Here is a 21,975-nt window from a genome sequence, read left to right as displayed (position 1 = left end):
TAAAAAGGCGTAACTATATTCAGCATTATTTTTATTTTAAATTTATACGGTTTTTTAAAAAGTGCGCTTTGAGACAATATATTATTATTTAAGCTCATTTATCTGCCACATCGCTGTGTTTTCAGACGGCTTAGGATAATTACTTCAAAACTATTACGTAGTTATATTTATTTATTTATCTGTGTAGTAGTTGTGTTTGGAATGACAAATCGTAGTGTTTTGTTAGGGTTATGCTTTACACTTTACAACAATCAGCCCTTAACAATTGCTTGTTTCATTTTTAACCGACTTCAAAAAAGGAAGAGGTTACTCAATTCGACCGTATATATTATGTATGTTCTGGGAAAACTTCGTCGTTTATGAACCGATTTTGATAATTCTTTTTTTTTTTGTTGGAAAGGAGATAACCCTGGTGTGGTACCATGATAAGGAAACCAGGATCTGATGATCCCAAAAAAATCAAGGGAAACTCAAAAATCCGCATAACTTTTATTGGGTGTACCGATTTTGATAATTTTTAATTTAATCGAAAGCCGATGCTTATCATGTGGTCACATTTAAATTTTATCGAGATCTGATAACAACTTTTGAAGTTATCTTTGATAATGCGTATTTACTTGACTAATTTTTCGTCTACCTATGTTGTATTACTTGTCGATATAATTGAAGTCGGTTTTTTTTTCCTTTGCCTGCAAACACAATTATACTTTTATAAATTATATAATATAACTAGCAGTAACCGTGGCTTCGATAGCGTAAAAAATGATAATATTTACAAAGAAGGATTTAAAAAAATAGTGAATAATAATTATATTATAACAATTTAGGACCTCTTTGTATACGATATGTATAGTTCAACTTTGCGCGCTACAACTATCAGACTGCTCGCAGAGCTTGTTCTCGATCATAGTTCAACTGTAATTGCAAAAATAGGCTTTCCATAGGTCTTCTCAAGTCAGTTTTAGGTTTTTTTTTCCATCTCCCTATCCCCAATCTCCCATTTTAGCATTAAGATTTCTGCAAACGCTTAAATAATTATTTATGTTCTATGCTATGATTTATATCAAAAGACTAAACACAAAATGTCAAGCTTTAAAAATTTGTTATTTGTTACAAAATAAGACAAGATAACATTTAAGGTATACTGAGGTGTATAATTCTATTACGACTGGAGTAGTTTTATTTAATTATTTGTTTTTAATCAATAACCTAATCGGGTTTTAAGAATAAGGGATAAAATAAAAAATAAAAAATTTAAAAGTAGCCCAGAAATAAAGCTTTATGTAAAAATAACACATTTATGCAAAATTTTAATGATTTTGATGTATAGATTTTCCCTTAATTTCAAAAATGCTGAAATAGGTACGTGTTATAAATTTCATCATATCCACCACTTCACCCATTTAAGGCTAGAATTTTCACAAAACCTGAAACACGTGTTTCCTAATTTTTAAGTAGTCCAGAATATAAATTTGTTGTTTCCAGCTACAAAAAGGACGAACTTTCCGTTTAAACTTTCAGCTCCTATTTTACCCCTTTAAGGGTATATTGTCAAAAATGCTGACATTTATTCAAAATAGTAATCTAAAAATTTTATTTCATGCTTCCAATTAATAAAAAAAAACCTTGTTATTTAAACTTTCAACCCCTTTCACCCCTCAGAGGTATAATTGTTCAAAAACTTGTTCATACTGTCCAGTCTATTAGTTATAAACTTTCTTACTTTCGCAGGACTTTCTTACAAAGTTGCGTGAGATCTCATATTTATGTTTATTTTACATGGTTTTAATTTTTGTCAAATTTCAAGTTTGTAACACAAAAAATTAAGGACTTATAAAATTAAAAAAAAAAGCCTTGGACTTTTCTGGCTCTGATGCAAAATTGTCCTTAGTAGTCTACTAATTATTAACTATAACTTATCCAAATTTCAAGTAAGTAGCACAATATTTTAGTGTTTTATAAAAATTTCTAATATTTCTAACTAAAACCTACCTCCCTTTTAAATTTCGTCTTTAGGCGGCTTTTGAGATTTTCTTGATTTCCACATAAAGGCAATCCCATACGTTCGAAAGTCATATATAATATGTATTTTCATAAGAACATAGCAAAAAAGGCGACGAAATGCTATAAATAACAACGACAATTTATCGAGACAAATGACAAGATAATAGAAAATGTATTCAGATAAAATATTTTTCAAATCATAAAATATATTTACGATAATTTGAAACAAATGAGATAGGAAGTTATTCCATTATTGGAATAATGTTAAGTAATACGATATCATCGTAGAAAAAATGATCATTTATAATATATACGCAATAAATATTTAAGCTCTGATTGTATATTATTAAGGGTTAGGACCTGAGGGCTGGTTTTACCTTTTATCAGCAAAATATTTTAGTAACATTATTAGCAACCGATGAAAAGGACTCCTTAACTGCTATAATTAATAAACATTTAAGCTGAAACTGTATTTTGAACCCCTTAATTTATTTAAATAAATTAAAGAACAATTACGTTTTGTGCTATTTTTATCGCACAGCTTCCAGTCCTGAAAATGATGTTCCACGTCCGAAAAAATACCGACAACTGACATTAACAGACAGCGGAAAAAAAGTTATTCTATTTATTTTTTAGGCAACGTTCTATTCAAAATTTTATTTATAATAAAAACAAATGTGTAGCAATTAATTAAATTTGCATATACGTGAACGATGCCAGACGTCACTATCATCATCACTTCAACCTGTCGCAGTCCACTGCTGGACATACGCTTCCACAAGTTCGCGCCAAAAATGGCGTGAACTCTTGTGTTTTGCCCATAGTCACCACGCTGGGCAGGCGAGTTGGTGACCGTGGGACTGGCTTTGTCGCACCAAAGACGCCGCTGCCCGTCTTCAGCCTATGTATTTTAAAGCCAGCAGTTGGATGGTTATCCCGCCGTCGGTCGGCTTTTTAAGTTCCAAGGTGTTAGTGGAACTGTGTTATCTATCCCTTAGTCGCCTCTTACGACACCAACTCAACTCAGCTTTAGGTGGAACATCCAGCAAAATGCATTTTAATCCTATGTTTCGTACTAAATAGGTACTTCTCCAATTCGTCCTATTTATGCTTAACCTAAATGCTTAACTGAAATGTCAGTTAGTAAAATACTACGCATTAAACATTAACATTTTTAATGTCTCCACATCCGAAAAATATTTTAGTTCAAAGCAATTCAATTTCACACGGCGTTGAGTATAAATGGGTGTAATTTTAAAGTGAGACTCAAACTGCTTGAATTAGAAGTTCTCAATTTAGAAAGCGGTCTAAGTGACTTAGGAGCAAGCGTTTTTTAAAACTTTATGACACAAATATCCTTCACTTAACTTTTTAAATTTTGTCTACAATAGTTTAATGTAATGTGTAATAAATTTACGGGTTAGAGACATTTGAATATGTTACATTTAAAATCTTTTGATGTTCACGTTAAAAGACTAAAAAAAATTGTAAATGTATAACTTTCAGCCTGTAATATCCCACTGCATAAGCATAGGGAATGCTTGAAAACAAAAGTCTTCAAGCAATGCGTCCTGCCTGTGTTAACCATACGGAGTCGTGACGTGGTCACTGATGAAGGGACTGGTCCACAAGTTTAAAGTCGCTCAACGTGCAATGGAACGGGCTATGCTTGGGGTTTCGCTCAAAGATAGGATTAGAAATGAGACTATCCGCGAGAGAACGAAAGTAACCGACATAGCCCACAGAATTAGCAAGTTGAAGTGGCAGTAGGCTGGTCATCTGTGTCGCAGGACCGATGACCGTTGGAGCAGACGGGTCCTGGAGTGGAGACCGCGTCTTGGCAAACGCAGTATGGGACGTCCTCCGGCCTGCTGGACCGAAGATCTACGTAAGATTGCCAGTGTGGCCTGGATGAGAATTGCGGAAAACCGAGGTATCTGGTGCAAACTTGGGGAGGCCTATGTCCAGCAGTTAACTGCAACAGGCTGAACTGATATCGATACTGATAGGTATAGGCCCATGAAGGAGAAGGATCAGAGTTTAATCCATCACGCTGCTCCAATGCGGGTTGGCGGATATAGTCCCTACTATGAGTAACGATCGCTATCAGGTGTCGTGATAACAACCGGGACCGAGGGCTTAACGTGCTTTCCTAGGCACGGTGGAGTGTTCCACAAAGACTAGACAAACACCCACGGCGTACATCTGTATGGCCAATGCTAATATTTGTCATCTGCGGGGATCGAACCCCTTAAATGAAAACCGTGTAAATGTATACAATGTAAGGTTTTTCACAGGGATCAACCATGGTTCAATTTTGGTTTCAAATTTAGATTTTTCGTTCTATGTTTAAAGTATTTGTGATTTGCAATGACTCTAGATATTATTTCGCTTAATTACTAAGTCAACAGAACAAAAGATTTTTAATAACGAAGCTATTATTGTACTCATCACTCACACAACTTTATTTCGCGTAAAAATAAGTTAGCTTTAAGCTCTACATCAACAAAACAAGGAACGTTTGCTGAATTTATTATAAAGCATCAAACATAATTATGTTATTATACTGTACAATATCAATGTTATATAATGTCACTATAGACTACATATATAGAAACTACTACATACAGGCTTCTTCGTGGCATCTTCAGGCTTTCTATGGCACGTTACGGTAGGGCATAGTGTTTATATTCTACCATAACAATATTATAAGCAATTATATAATTGACGTAGTAAAAAATACGAGATTACACAAAGGACTAATCTGGGTTAACACTTTCTTTTACGTACATCTTTCACCAAAATCAAAATAATTAAATAATAATTAAGATTTATACATCTAATATATAAAATTCTCGTGTCACAGTTTTCGTTGCCATACTCCTCCGAAACGGCTTGACCGATTTTGATGAATTTTTTTGTGCTTATTCGGTATCTATGAAAATCAGCCAACATCTGTTTTTCATCCCCCTAAATGTTAGGGGTAGTCCACCCCTAAATTTTTATTTTTTTATTTTTTAGACAAAATTTTTAATTTCTATTTTTTTATGATACAACATTAAAAAATACATACAACCCTAAATTTTCAACCCTCTACCATCAACCCCTATTTTTAAATAGCGTTTAGCGGCAAGACAACGTTTGCCGGGTCAGCTAGTAATATACAAAAAGAGCTTTCTTTTGTGTTAAGTTATGCTTAGCAGTATTATCTATTATTTTTTGTTTCATAAAAATAAATTATGGCTGGTATTTTTGGTATTGGTATTGTGGCAGGGTAATCTTAGCCTTAAAAACAATAGGCAACGTTGTTACTTATGAAAAAGAATCATATAAAGTATCAAAAACTTACAAGTAATTCAGTACATCGTCATGTCTACATTGTGCGCATTGTGTTGAAAAGGTACAAGTGAATAATCCTAAAAAAGTATTTTTCAATCGGTAATCACATAAAATATTACTGTACACCGAATAATATAAATTGAGAATGTGCATGATTTTTTTTTATTGTCTCAAATTCATTATTTTCATCTTTATATCATTACGTAGTATGAAAACTGTCATTCCACTTTTACTATTTTTTTATCTAAATCAGTTCTATCGTTTCTTCAATAAAACCCTGGCCCTGTAATAAGGTTCCAATACCGCGTTTCAGATACTTCGATACGAATCAAGATATCCCATTTACAACCAGATTGTGGACGAGTAACTTTTATAGAACTCGATCTCGACAAATGTTTATGTTCTACTTCTGTTATCAGCCCCTCAAACTTGTAGTGATGCCAAATTTTGGAATTTTACGGTTGATTTGTATCATAATACGCTGTTTATATTACGTGAATTTCAAGCCGAGGCCCTTGTTTCTCTGAATTGGTCTACTTGGCTATGGTTTTGAAATCACAATAAAGTTTTGTCTGTTTTGAGAATAGTCTTCGTCTGAATTTCAGTCGTCACGTATAAGGCATCAAAATTATTGTTTAACAGTGCTTCAACTTAGAGAAATTAAAAAAAAATCTATTTTCCAGAATATTTTAGTTAATACGACTGTTAGTCACCTAGCTTTATTTATCTATCTTAATATTTTTTTTGTTGGTGATAGTGTTGATGAATTTAATTGTTGGTGAATTATATACTCAAGTAACTCTGTTTGATTACTTTTCAATGAGTTCTGTATTTCTAATACTGAGGGCAGTGAGAACTTAAAATTAGAAGTAAGACATGTGTATTATGTATTAGAATTAGTCATTATAATTATCGTTTAACTTTGAGTTAGAATTTCCAGTGAATAACAGGGGCCCGCTACTAATATGATAAATCTGAATAGTTTGTCTGTTTGAAATTTGAAATAAATACTTTAATTTTATTGCTTCTTAAATCAATAAAAAAAACTACAAGTCAATTATTATTTATCAACCTAATTATTACTATAGAGTGGCGCATATGGCACACGATAGCAAGCAATTAGCATAGGTTACGGGCGCATTTAACACCAGAAGCATCAAAATCGTATTGCGAACTCTATTCCCGTTACCTCACTCATCACAGGGATACAACAATCCTTGTGAGCAGTATTATGTAGCTGTAATCTTCTAAATTTTAGCAAGATAGTTCTCTTTGAGCTTCAATACGAACCTCATAATTAACTAAAATGCGGGTAGAAATACGAAATACAACTTTACTCTAAATGAAGATTGAAATAGCAGTATATGGTTTGTCTCGCTCGAAACAATTGTTTATGATAATCGCACATTACATTCGCTGCTATAAAGATGTTTCAATGAGAGCTGACTTTATCTATAATGGTACTTCGAAACACTTAATAGGCTATTATTTATCGAAAGAATTATTAGTATTTTATTTTTAAAGTAATTTTAACCGTAACTTTTTACAAATACTTTTTTTACAAAAGATTTTTTACAAAATGGTTCTATTAAAAAATGATGGAGGCGTATTTAAATATAATACTAACTAGTCTATTCCTAACATTAGTGGTTGAGATACTTGCTCATTTACTAGTAATTTAAAGAACGAAAATGTCGGTTTCTTTTTCTTTCTTTACAAGTGTTCCACAGAGTAAGATTATCAATGTAACTCAATCCACTCCTTTTTTCAAACTACTGTACAGATATAGGATAGATGTCATGATCACAGTCGTTTTTTGAGATATTACGCTTCAGCCTGTAATATCCCACTGTTGAGCATAGGCTTCTTTACCCATGTAGGAGAAGGATCAGAGTTTTATCCAAAGCGCTGCTCCGAAGCGGGTTGGCAGATATATTTCCTAGTATGAGTAATTATCGCTATCAGGTGGACATGACAACAACCAAGGCTCAACGTGCTCTCCGAGGCTCGGTGGGGAGACCCACAAGGACTGCATAAACAATGAGACCACGACAAACATCAATCAATAAAGGCATGACAGCGAGATTATTATATAAAAAAAGTTTACTAGTACCTATCAAAATACAAAGAAAAATGTTTTCTTTCCTAACACGCTTCTATAAAACCTTTAAATAAGCAGAGGGTATTATTAAAGAGGCAACAAAGCGGTGACAACGGGAATTTATGGTCTGTGGTCGTCTGCCGGCACTGAATTAACATTAAAATAACTCACAAATTGCGCGGCGACCGCTGTGGGGCGGCCATGTTGTGCCTTGTAAGACGGACGTGACGTAAGCCTTAGTAACGAAACCAGTAATGTTTTAAAGTAACCAGCGTGAGCGTTAGAATTTAATTAATATTGGAAATTTATATCTATATTTTATTTATAACTATTTGTAATTCCTATAATATCAGTATTTAAAATAAAATCACACTGAAGCTAGTTTGCATAACATTTTACGTTAACATTAACGTTGTGAAAAGAACATCCTATACATTTTACGTGTTTTTGACTTTATATTATATAGTTTTATTTTATTGTATGAGCTTAATGATTAAACTTAGTTTTGTTATAACCGGCCATAATGTACGGTATAAAGAAACACTATGTCTATGACTTATAAAAGCATAGCAGTAAATTTTGACGTTAACACGGATGAAATTGAGTGGCTGGGGCAAAAGCTTTTCTTTCTTCGCCCAAATTGACAACTAAAACCATGGTATTATGATATTCAATGTGGTATGATAGTAAAATAATTAGTCATCAACCAGCAACCCCTGGAGCAGAAAGCATACTCATCGCAACCAGATGCAATGGTCTAGTGATCAATTTGATTTATAATCTCATATACATATGAAATATGTGATAGTAAATAGCTTCTACTTAGAGTTATTATTGCGTAATTTGCAATTGATAATAGCTTCAATATTAATTTTTTACAATAAATTACAAGCTAAATACATTACAAAGTAGATGCATTCCTATAAATATAGGAATGTATCGTCTCGCATTGCTCGCAGTGCTCGTAAATTATTACTATAGATATTTCAAGTCATCTTGGCGAGCTTTGGTTATACGTATTGTTGGCTGTAGGTGTAAAGCTTATATTAATGCATTGTCTGTATTTGCGTGGTGAGAGGTACGTTTGAACGAATTTTTTCAAATTATTTATTTAAATATACATGTAATTCAATAAAAACACACAAATAGTATGTCATTGTATATATAACATTGTTTTATTTTTATAATTTTAAAATGTAACATTTTTTTTGTTTTGTTGATTGGACGATGACTGTCAAAATAAGTTTACGCTAAATTGCAACAGCCATTGTATATACTCGATTTTCACTAATAAAAAATATTTGTGTAATTATCAATACGTGTTATGATATGGAGGTTAGTGAGAAGTTTAGATGTTTAGTATAAAGAAGTTTTCGAACCTCCAACAAATCTAACTATTCTAACAGGAGCCAAAAGAATGTAAGACGTTTATTTAATTAATTACAAAATTGATTATAAAATTAAGGGTCACCCTAAATATATTCCACGCAGCTAGCAGCTAGGTAAAATTGTGCTGTTTCTAAAAACACGGAGAAAGACCGCACAAATGTACGCAGTTACAGCAAACAACAAATAATTGGCAGATGTAAAATCTCCTTAACAGTAAAAAAATATATATTTTTATATACAACAGATTATTTAATATTAATTGCAAATTGGGGTGATTATTAGTCGCGTTATATTAAGTTACTTTACTGTAAATTATTGTACTACTCATGCTACTAATGAGTCGTAATATAACATTTCAATTTCAAGTATTCTGTAATAACCAAAAGGTTCTTTATAGGTTCTTCAAAGGTTTTTTATAGTAAGTTTCCAAAGTATCTCTGAGACATGCATAATTTTACTTTTTTTATTAGTCTTTTTTTAATTAAATGCAGTTAATGTGAAGCTAGTGGGTCTAGTCGATGGTAGTTCGGAATGTACTCGTAGATTGTGCTGAGCAGAATGTACAAGGAACTCAATAGTTACTGTTTAAAAAAAAAAATTATTTCATATTTAATTCTACAATAAATTAAATTTTAGTAACCATATTATGCTGTGTAAACACAGAGTTCACGCCATTTTGACGCGAACTTGTAGAGGCCTATGTCCAGCAGTAGACTGCAATAGGCTGAAGTAATGTGATATTATATATATTCGAACATTTATAATATTAAGATAAAATTAAAGTGCTCGCGCGAAATCGTTTTCAGGCATTATAGCTTGTACTGCATAAAAAATAGATTAAAAGTATGTATTTTTTCCACGTGAAACTTATTAATTAAAGCGCAACTAGGAAGTTTGTGTGTCTACAACCGGGGAATTAGGTACAGCATGTGTTACTAAACCCCGGAATATCGGAGCGATTATAAATATATCAAGAAGTGTCAAATAAAAACAATATTATTTATGTTAATCATACATAATACATATATATTCATTTGTTTCCGTTCCACTATGTTATTGTAGTTTAGTCTTCAAAAAAATTCATAGCTAACTTGAAATGTGTTGTATGCCTTATTTCTGTTTGATTTTTTTTTAAAGTTATAGTTCTTTTGACGCGTTAGGGAAAAATGATGAGAGTAAAATTTTACGCGTACACCATCACGAAAAAAACTGACACCCAGAAGTTAGCAACGTGAAGTTAGCTAGCCAATGAAGTATAACTTCTTACGTGCGTACATAAGTACACACACTTTTTTATATTATATGACTAGGTCGGCAAACAAGCGTACGGTTCGCCTGATGGTAAGCGATTACCGTAGCTTATAGACATCTGGAACACCAGAAGTATCGCAAGCGCGTTGCCAATCCTATCCCCAATTCCCCCAAGGAGCTCTGGTCACCTTACTCACCAAGAGGAACACAATACTGCTTGAAAACAGTATTATTTAGCTGTGATCTTTTGTAAGGTAGAGGTACTACCCCAGTTGGATAATATATCTAGAATTGAAATTATCGTATAGAATATCGATAGATAAAACATTTTAAACAAGTCCAAACAAAATAAAAAAATATATTCAATCAACAAAAAATTTCTAGCAATTTGTGCTAATGCTTCAACAACTATACTCTAACTAAACAATATTTAAGGTTTTTAGGGAAAAATAAAAATACGGAATAAAAACAAAGTTATATTTGAAATTATTATAATAGCGAAATGTAAATTTTTATTTTTATTAATTTATAAGATTAGCTTACAAATTTTAAATTATGTAGAGATAAATAAAATATTAACGTTTAGATAGGTTAATGATATGCTCTTAAGATCAATTTTTGTGTTTGGCGAGAAGAAACTATCGCAAAGAAAATTTGAGATCAAAATCTCGAATGGCAATGACTTTACGCTAGTTCATGATGACACAACTTGGTGACTTAGTTAAGACAGACACAAAAATTATAAAATATAAATATAAAACATATGCATTTAGTAAAAGCGGTTATTTTAATATTACAAACAGACACTCCAATTTTATTTGTTTGTATAGAGGCTTATTTATTTTTTTGTATGTTTCTTAAGGCCCACAAAAGATTTTAGTACTAAAAAAATATTAAAAAAAAATATTTTTACTATTAACTTTTGACGGAACGAAGTCTGTCCGGGCAGCTAGTCTATAATAATTAAAAGTCAAGTGTGAGGTTTATATATAATCACAGTAAAGTTAAGTATTACCTTACGACAAAATGATTTTAGTAAAAATTTGTTTAAAATGCAGGAATACTGAAGTTTTCAATCCCTAACAATAAAGATTATTTGTATATAATATTAATATATCGCAAGTATCTTTTGAAGTATTAAAGATAATAAGAAATCAATTCAGGCTCTAGGTTCTAATCGGACCCATGATCCGCCTTTAGGTTGAATATTAAATCCTTTAGGTTTCAGCTCAATGGGATCGGTGGTATTTGAGCATTTGACAATTTTGAAGTTCAGTATGAGATTGTACACCAGAACCTTCAGCTCGAGCAAGGCGAATCTTGAACCTGAAAAAAATGACATTCAAATAATTATAATTGTTTTTCCTCGCAAACGAAAAAAACCGACTTCAATACATTCAATAAATATATTTGAATTTAACTTCAACGTAGAATAACTTTAAAAGGAGTGAATTAATAATAATTAAAATGTTAAGAATCTCTTTTGGTAGAGTATTAAATTTCCTTCGAAAATAAGTATTTGGTACCATAAAAGTATTGATATTGCTGGTAGTTACAAAAATCCAAAATCGAAACGCAAAATTGAAAAAATAAATCAATGTTTAAGGTACGATTACAAGGAAACGGTTCGTTTTACATTAATTTACTAAAAAGGGTTTTTTCTAGGAAATTTAATTTCCTTTAAGAATATGCTCAGCTCAAATTTTTCAGATTGATAAAAATGATGAGTTTTTCATAAAAAATGCGATTTCTTTAAAAAACCTATAGTTGTTTCACGATCATCTTTTTTTATCATCATAAATAATATTTTCACTGTATCGTTAAAAAAAAAACAGTCAGTTTTTTTGGCCTAGTCTATTCTCTATATTATTTCAAATCTGTGCATTATTTCCTATGATTAGATATAAAACAAAATTCTGATGTTTTAGTTTTAAATAGGTAATAAAACATATTTTGGTGTTAGAATAAAATATTAAAAAAATTCTTGAAGACAATACAGTAAGTTGTATTTTATATATAAAATTAGTAAAAAGCACCACTACTCAATGTACTAGAAACAAAAATTAAATAAATTATGTACGCACGTAAGAAGTTATACTTCATTGGCTAGCTAACTTCACGTTGCTAACTTCTTCTTCGATGACTAGCTAACTTAATATCGAACTCGATTAACTAATATCGACTTAGCATCGAAAAATTTACCCTGATCATTTTTTCCTAACACGCCAAAAGAAGTATAACTTCAATGAACATTTTTTTTAAATAAACATTTTTTTTAATAAATGGATTTATATAGTGATTTAGGTATTTATGGATCATCAACAATTTATGCAAGAAAATTGCAAATTAAAATTTTGAGCCTGTTAGTCCTGAAATCTTACAGACTTTTTTATCAAAAAAAGGAGGTTACTCGGTTTTTTAGAGGTAAGTCGGTTTTTTCCGTTTACGAGCAAACACAATTATATATTTTTCACTAGACTTTATGATTTATATTTTAGGCTCTTACCGATACAGTTTCTAGGTCCCATCCCAAACGGCATGTAAGTGAAAGGTTTGATGTTGTGTTTGTTCTCATCAGAGAACCTGTCCGGGTTGAATTTTTCTGGGTCTGGGTGATGAGCGGGATCCATGTGAATTGAGTTTACTACGTTGTAAATAATGTCACCTGGTTTTAGCTGAGGATATTTTGGTACTATTAGTAATGGATTTAAATTGTGACATAACGCTACATTTTAAGTTTTTATTTAATTTTTAGTTCATAGAAATACGAGTACGTTATAACAATCCTCACAAAAAAAATATTAAAATTAAGTAAAGTACCTTCTATTTTTAAAATTGAAATCTGTAAGTTTTCGACATATACTTGTTAAAAAAACAAAAATGAGGTATTTAGTTGACATTCAAGTTTATCACTTAATTAATACGTCAGAATTGTACAAAAAAAACATAGTATTTTTAAATTAACATGGTTATTTTCATTACTAAAACTACTTTAAACGCGATATTTACCATGTTTTATTTTTTGCGGAGCTCGATATTTCGATATTATCTACGAATATCTTGTTTACAAGACAATTCAAGTTTCGATGTCTGTCCTCGTGGGTCTCCCCACGTGCCTCGGAGAGCACGTTAAGCCGTTGTCATCATAAATACCGTCCCGGTTGTTATTATAAATTCCCAATAGCGATCGTTACTCCTAGTATAACATATCCGCCAACCCCCAGTGGAGCAGCATGGTGGATTAAACTCCAATCCCTTTCCTATATCGAGAAAGTGGCCTATGCCCAGCAGTGGAATGATATATGCTGAATGCATACATGCATATTGTAGAAGAATAATTTATAACGCATAGGTCTTCTTCTAGCAGTTTACTTATTTTGGGAGTATTGAACTGAACATTCATTAAACACAATAAAATTTTAACTAACTAAAATGTACTCTCATGTAATGGATGAACTGTATTGTGGATTTTGGAACAATTAATACAATATAGAAGTATCGAGAACTTACTTGAACAGGCTTTGCACCTTCTCTCGGTGGGGGTAGCTCGTAGGGCTTATTACACACACGGTCCATGATTATAGCGGCTGCCCATTTTCTAGATGTTTCTAAAATCAAAATTAGGTTTTTCAATGTATCGAATCTACGAAAACATTTCGACATAAAGATAAACTTTGCTTTTTATAATCCTTACCTTTCTTTAATATTTTACAAAAAAAAAAAAATTAAATTAAAAAAAAAATTATACGCTATACTAATCTTACTTATTCTTAAGTCTCTCCTACGCCTCTTAACAAACACTGTAAACCATTGTACTACCATTTGCATTTCGCATTATTAAATAAACAACCTATTACATTCTTATACCTATTGCGTATAGTATAATGTATCATGTTTATGTTTAAGAACGTACCTATATTTTTAGATTAAGCTATGAAAATATATTTTCTGTCATATACATATTCATTGTTTTCCGCTTACGATCCAGAGATTTATTGAAAGTCTTAAAACAAGTACTTTGAATCCCAGTAAAAGGCTTGTTAGGCACTTCAATTATAAAAATCTTCTCTCTCATCAATCATATCATCAATCATATCTCTTAACGTCCATTGCTGCCTAACATATAATGTGTATCTAAAAATAGCACTGCACTCAGATAATGCTGAGACACCTCATTTTGTCCATAAATCATATTCTCATTCATTTTTTACTTTCTATCAGTTATAATTTTGGTTTTTCTTTATTCTTTATGTTTCTTATGCAGTTGTGTGAAAACAATTTTTTAACTACTTAAAAAGATACTACTTACAAAGTCATTGATGATGGTCAATGATATACGTATAAGTACATCCATTTGGGCAATTGGCCGTAATTAATGTGACTGAAATAATAAATTACTCACCATTCAATACGCAGTCAAGATATTTAAGATTGTTTATATTTTCATAGGTTAAATCTCCGTATTTCTCTTTAAACTTTCTTATTTCCTGGTACAATTTCTCTTGAACGTCAGGGTTGAGAGCTAGTTCGTGGACGCACATGACGAGTGCATTTGCGGAACTTTCGTATCCGGCAAAAAAGAAAATAAACACTTGTCCAGCTAATTCGTTTTGAGTCCATTCTATAAAATAAATTAAAAATTATTTAATAATGTAAGAATCATGATTATATGATCCTCATATAAAATATGAAATTATTTACAATAGTATTACTTACTTCTCTGTACAGATTTTGGTTTGAAGGTTTCTTCAGTGATTGACACTTGGTCGGTTCCGTCGCTTTCCACTTTCAATGAACCTAGAAATCATATGAAAAATGTTCCGCTTCATTTTTTTAACTTTTTATAATGAAACAAGGCTAACCGGGATCAAACTTATATTAAAATAGGGATATATTACAATAGTGATAATCTCAGCAAACCTTACATCCCACATGTCGACAATCTCGTGCGCCAGATCCAGATATTTATGTCTTTTCTCAGTTTCAGCTTTCACGAGGTTCTCGTCATGCGGGATGGTGATGCCCACTAAAACAGCCTCAACCGTGTTCTGTCCATCACCACGATATCAGGCTAGTTCGCCAGTATCATCTTTGCTTTGGCGATAAGCAGGTCCTGGTAGAGCCAGACTCAGTTGCGTTCGAGTATCGGTACCGGTGAGTAGGTACTGATAATATGGCATCATCTGTTCCAGGAGACTGTACATAAGAGCAAGGTCTTGGTGAAGAATCTTGACCGATTGGTTGTGTTTGTGCAAATACCCAGTGCTTGAAAGCGCAGAACAAACCGAAAGCACCCGAGTGACTCATCGGAATGACTACAGGCTCGACAGAAGTCGGTAGTGCCAACCTTCAGGGTGTGCTTTCGGTAGTTGTTCGTCTTAATCACCTGATCTTGTATTGCACGGATAAAACCTTCGGTTTCCCCAAAGGATGGCCAAGGATATGGTATAAAATAGAGGGTCAATCCTTTGTCACTGAAACATCACCATGCAAAACGCTGTCACGTCTCGTCTCGTTTTAAAGTAGGTCTTTAGCACTTATCAGACCTCAACCACTATACTTCCGCGGGATGTACAGTCTCATGACCGATGAATTAGGGTGACTCACGCGATGGCGCGACATAGCTGTGCGAACTCTTCTGTCTAGAGCATCAAGTGAGCATGACCCAGCCGTTATAAGGTGGGATCTTGTTGGCATCCGATAAATGGCTCCGAAGAACTTTTGTCAGCCGTCCAAAAAAGACTTCGCAAACTACCTGTTTTATGTCTAGCTCCTTCACCCCTATGCATTGTGATATACCCAGATACCGAAATGATTCAGTTTCTAAAAGGGTCTTGAAGGTGTTAATTCGAGACTAAGCTGTGCCGATTGAGTCACCTGACCCCGGTCTACATATACGACCGCACACTTATCCACTCCAAGCGATTGATCTTGATGGAACTACTAAAACTCCGTGGTAATTTTCAGTAGTTCCTGCAGACGTGCAGCGTTAGGTACCAGCAATTTTAGGTCATCCATGTAAAAGAAGTGGGACACTTTAGTTCCTCCTTTCCGAAACTGAAAGCCTGCCCCGAACGCTCCAGCAGAGTCCTTAGAGGGTTCAATGTCGAGCTGAACTATAGCGAGCTCAGAAAATACCCATCCGTATTCCAATTTGGTTATCCGCACCCGTCAGTCACTCACCCTGGAGACAAAGGATCGTACTCCATTAGCCCATCCACACTCCTGGAAGGACTAGAAGTGTCGAATTGCATCGTCAGTTTTGTACAGCTTCAGGACCCTCAGGAGCCATAAATGAGATATCGAGACGAATGCCTTTTTGTAGTCAATCCAGGTGGCCGAAAAGTTTTGAGGGTTGTATCTGATAAATAGTCTCGCGACAAAGTGAATGAGAATGAGCTTACGTGAAAGGATTCACAGTAATAACAATAAGTAATAAATAAATACCTCACAGTTCCTACTAGAATGTCAATCTCGGTTTGTCGAAAACGGTAGCGTGGGTAATGTGAATACACAAATTCTAGACATTTTGAATTTGAAATTGAGAACGAATTCATTACTACAAATGTAAATATTGGTTTAAACACATAGAATTTTGCTATAGTACAATATTATTTTGGATACCTTTAGAAGCTTCCATCAAAAGTTGAATCATGTCTGGTCTCTCAATTTTGTTCTTCTCTCTATGTTCCATAGTGCTGGATACGACGTTCCTAAAGAATTTCGTTGTCTCCTTGGGAAATATTTCTATTCCCAATTTCTAAAAAATAGTAAAGACATATAATCAACATAACAGTTTGAAAATGAATCTTTAGTAAAATAATAAAAATATGTTAAATAAAGCAGTTTGACAGGGATAAAATTATATTTCTGAACCAAATAAAATAATTGTTTGACTAATATAAAGATATACTTTTTAGACGAAAATTGGCTATAAATAGTACGCTATGACTTACAGTAGCGGTATCGAAGCTATTAATGTTAATTACAACGCCATTAGTAATAAGTAAAAAATACATAATTGTTACCTTAGTAACGCTGGGAAACGTAGCCGACATAAAGAAAAGAAATCGTTGGTAGACATTAAAATTAAATAAATTTTGACCAGTTTTGTAAAATTCGTTATCTTTATCCTTCAATGAGTTGACTTGAAGACCGAAAGCCGCTGATGCTATCACGTCGTTGGTGTAACGACGTATCAGGTCCTCGACATCGATATCCTCGTTAATGTGGTCTAAATAATAATAAAGTGTTGATTAAATATTGAATTCTTAGTTTATACTTGTGAGTATATTTTCATTGTAGCGTGAATAAAAAAGGAGTCTAAGGGACGGTTTTACTGGTTTCAATAAAGTTTATCCTACATCCTAGTTAAGTTACGAATAGACTTTAACATCACAGCATTTAACAGCAGGAGGTAGATTAGACCATTAAAACCATGTTCATTTCAATTAACTTCAACTTTAAAATCTTTTTTGCAAATATAAATATCTCTTAAACATAGTTGATTTCAGTGGTAAAAAAGAATAATACTTCAAAAACCTGATACCGTAACCCGTCAAATAGCGTTATTCACAACCGGTGTAATAGGCCTTAAGTGTGTATAATATGTTGTTCCATAAATAATTTATTAAATTTATAATTGAGAGCACAGTTAAAAGCCATTTACATCATGAATGTGATACTGTGATGTTCGAGTGTATTTGTAATTGAGTTAAAATTCATCGTAATTGCGTAGTAACCGACCGAAACCAGGCTGAGCTTGATAACGTTCATACTCAAAGTTTAATTAGATTTAAACGGTTTCATAAGTGTGACATGTGTTTGTCTACATATTATGTAAACCTAATATTATATGCCGACTTCAATTTAAAAATGCAGTTAAATTTAGAAGCTCCTCCTTTTTTGAAGTTGGTTTAAAAAGGGGGGTTTTCTTTATTAGTTATTCCTAACAATGTGTATTTAAATGAGACTTTTTTCGATTACCTACGTTATATTATTTGTAATTATGTAAATTGTTGTCATGTTTTTTCGTTTGTGAGCAAACACAATTACTTTAAAGTCAATTAAAACTCATAACAATACGTGTGTATTGACATGTAAAAATAGTGCGTGACGTAGAAATCGGTAAATAAAAGTTTCACACTTAAAGGCCTACAGTAAGATGAGGATTCTGTATCGGGAGTCCGAAAACACGCATAGTACAGTCAAAAACGTCTAGATCACAACGAGTATCTATAAGAACTGTACAAACAGTTGTTACAGGCGAGAACCGAATACACGACCACGAGTATTAGTCACTTGCATTGGTCACTGCTGCTGGCGATATCGGATAAGTGCTGCTTTTCAATTACACTCCTCCTAGGAGGCTCTGCTTTACTCTCACAAAATAAAGCATAATTATGGGAATCGCTCACACTTAAAGTTCTATATTATTATGACAATACATCAATTTGCGATTAAATACACATTTTATTACACATTACACTATACACATCAAACTATAAATTAAATATCATTTAAAGTATTTTTTGAATATTATTTATTATAAAAATTATATATTAAAAAGAATCGGTTAAAAAAAAATATTATGTTGGACGTCGATAGCAAAATAACGCGAGAACCACTTAACGAAATATACTGTTTTTTATGATGTCAGGGAACTATTAACTAAGAAGCCCACTACTTGTTCATCAGTTCCTTATCAAGCTAGTAGAGTCCGGTGCTAGGTATAAGCTGCAAACATTAGTGTGAAGGGAGTGCGTGGAGGCGTGCAGTTTAAGATTGTCCACATATTTATAACATTTTCTAATATTTTGATACTAGTTGTTGCTAATATGTGGGCAGTATTTTATACTTTTCTGTTTAGACTGCCTACAAAAACTATAACCTACTTCTTGCTTAAGACAGTTGTCAATAGAACCATGTCAGATGAAATTCACATTCCTTTATTTAAATAAATTAAAATTTGTCTTTAATAAACATGTTGATAATTATTTAAAAATATAATTAAATAACAAAAAAGTTCGAAAAAACAATATCTCATATAAGCATTACTTATAATTCATTTGTTAAATTATAAAATAGATACCTACATACGGATTTTGATTAATTCTCGTAAAATGATTTCTTTACTTAGCTCGCACTCATTTGCTATTTTAATTGCTTTCGTTGTTTGTCGTAAAATTAAATTTGAATGACTTTAATTGTGGCTTAAACTCTGAATAACATACCATATTCAACGATTATAATCAAGCATTAAAGTTGAATTATAATTTGTGACAGACAATGAAAAATAATATATTAGAGTTTCGATACGGTATTCGTGCGAAATAGACGCGTCGGTAATAGTATTATTGTTTGTTTATAAAATATCATCGTGACACTCGGGTCGACGAGTTTTTACCTGGCCGTCCGGCCTTGACGGCACGGCTATAGAAAAAAAACGGTTGCTTACAATGAATGAAGACATCATTTATACGAATGACGATAATATTGAAAATATGTACTGCAATAGTTCGATGATTGAAGACGAAACTATATCAGTTTGGGAAGAAAATGAATATAAGGAAAATGAGAATGTCATGGTAGAAAGTAATCAAGAGAAGAATTTACGAGCGGAGAAGAGAAATAGAGTAGAAGATGACAACGAATGGTCTGTAGTTAGTGGGAAGAAGAAAAAACCAAAATCACAAAATAGTAAAATCGAAATTTATATAACAGGTACAGAGATTTTGCCTAAACAATTCACGATTGCGAAACTACTCAAAAATAATAATATAAATAACATAGAAGGAGTTAAATACATCAGCCCATACAAGATAAGAATTGATTTACTAAACGATATTGATGCTGACAGATTAATAAACTGCAAAGAGTTTACTGAGAAGAAATGGAGAATCTATAGAGCGATGGAGAAAGATGTGTCCTATGGAGTAATAAAAAACGTAGATTTAGAGTTAGCAGATGACGTCATACGGGAAAGTATAGTATGCCCGAATCAATTTGAAGTGTTATCTGTCCTGCGACTTCTGAGACGGAGTACGAGTAGTGGGACTGGGTGGACGCCAAGTGAATGTGTCAGGTTATGCTTTAAAGGTGCATATATGCCTCCATACGTGTTAGTTGACGGTCTAAAGATAAAAGTTGATCCGTATGTCTTTTCTGTTACACAATGTGCTAAATGTTGGCGTTTCGGTCATATGACCAAAAGGTGTCCGAGCAGTAAAATAATCTGTCCAAAATGTTGTGGAAACCATGCAAACTGTGAAACGACAACGTATAAGTGTATTAACTGTGACGGAAACCATATGGCTTTATCAAAGATATGCCCAAGCTACTTAAAACAAAAAAGAATTAGAGAATTAATGGCAGAGTACAATTGTACGTATAGAAAAGCATTGACCGCTTATGTTGCTCCAGCATCCTCAGATATAGCTACCAATGAGAATAGTATTAATTACAACCCTGAAAATGCTAGTGAAATAAATTACTTAGAGCACAGTCAAAAACGTCTAGGCAAGAAACCTTTTGATATTTTTCCTCAAGATTATAATGATAATATAGAAGTAAAAAAACAAGACACGGTTACATTCGCTGAAATAGTCAAGACAAAAGCAGACGTGCATTGCGAAGAAATTTCACGTAACCCGTCAAAAACTGAGGCTAGAAGTACATCGAGAACATTTAAAGGACAAAGTAAGGAAAGTCAAGATAGGACAAAAGAAAGGAAGACAGATAAGAATGAGTGTAGTATAAGTGCAACAGAAACAGAGAAAGAAGACAATAGGGTTAAATTAACTGAACTTTTAAGCCGGTTAAAAGATATTCTATTTCTTAAAGATATTTCGGTTCAATCAAAATTTAATAGTATGTTAAAATGTTGTTTAGAATGGATGATATTATTTGCAACACAATTTCTATCAGAGAGATCATTGTTTAAATCTGTTTTAGAAATCTTTATAAATAATGGCTAGATCTAATAAAAATATTAGTTTAAATATTTTGCAATGGAATGCTCAAAGTATTAAAGGTAGATTAGTATCGTTACAGAATATTCTTATACAGGAAAAAATCCACATTGCTGCCTTGAGTGAAACATGGCTTGACGTAAATACAGTAATTAAGGTAAATGATTACAATATCTTTCGCAAGGATAGATATGATTCCTATGGGGGTGTAGCTTTATTAGTTCACAAATCAATTAAGGCCAACGTTATATCGATAAGCGACGTAAATCGTTCTTTAGAGGTAGTAGGAATTAATGTACATAATTGTGGTGTAATAGAGTTTATTATTTCTTTGTATTGTCCCCCTTCTGTTCGTTTGAATCAAAGAGATTGGGATGATTTTTTTGCCAGGTTCAATAAAAAGTCTCTTATTTTAGGGGATTTTAATGGACACCACACTAATTGGTCAAATAGAACAGATACAAGAGGAACGCATATATTTGATTCACTAATTGAAAATTCATTTACTCCTTTAAATAACGGAAGTCCGACGCGTTTCCGACTAGTTAACGGTATCTCACAACAATCATCACCAGATATTTCTTTAGCTTCATCGGATATTGCATTACAATTTAATTGGAACGTATTAAGCGAATCATTGGGAAGCGATCATTTATTGATTAAAATTTCTACAGAAGTTGGCTCTACAAGAAATTCAGTTAAACGGCGCAACTATAAAAATGCTGACTGGGTTGGCTACAAAAATCTTTTAGAAACAATGTTTACAGAGTTTACATACAGCAATAATTTACAAGTAAGTTATAATAATTTTATTAAGTTTTTAAATATTGCTGCAGATATTTATATACCGTATAAGAAATTGAACCCTAATCCCACTAATAACTTTCGTCCTTTACCCTATTGGAATCCTGATCTCTCTAA

The 21,975-nt window shown here is 32.7% G+C and overlaps 1 protein-coding gene across 1 annotated transcript in view; it reads right to left on the bottom strand.

Moving 5' to 3' along the window:
• Positions 1-11,061: 11,061 nt before the first annotated feature.
• The window catches only part of LOC123657087 (cytochrome P450 9e2-like), a 36,264-nt gene continuing 25,350 nt past the window's right edge, over positions 11,062-21,975 (bottom strand). The window contains exons 4-10 of the mRNA XM_045592674.1: positions 17,113-17,318; positions 16,709-16,844; positions 14,801-14,881; positions 14,487-14,705; positions 13,595-13,692; positions 12,591-12,759; positions 11,062-11,410 (exon numbers count right to left, since the gene is read on the bottom strand). Coding sequence (XP_045448630.1) covers positions 11,244-11,410; positions 12,591-12,759; positions 13,595-13,692; positions 14,487-14,705; positions 14,801-14,881; positions 16,709-16,844; positions 17,113-17,318 — 1,076 coding nt within the window. The 3' untranslated portion in view covers positions 11,062-11,243. The remainder of the gene's footprint in view (positions 11,411-12,590; positions 12,760-13,594; positions 13,693-14,486; positions 14,706-14,800; positions 14,882-16,708; positions 16,845-17,112; positions 17,319-21,975) is intronic.

The sequence above is a fragment of the Melitaea cinxia genome, chromosome 10 (assembly GCF_905220565.1).
Source record: "Melitaea cinxia chromosome 10, ilMelCinx1.1, whole genome shotgun sequence".
Taxonomy (NCBI): domain Eukaryota; kingdom Metazoa; phylum Arthropoda; class Insecta; order Lepidoptera; family Nymphalidae; genus Melitaea; species Melitaea cinxia.
The sequence above is the reverse complement of the archived record's forward strand: the minus strand, read 5'-3'. Positions and strand labels throughout refer to the sequence as shown.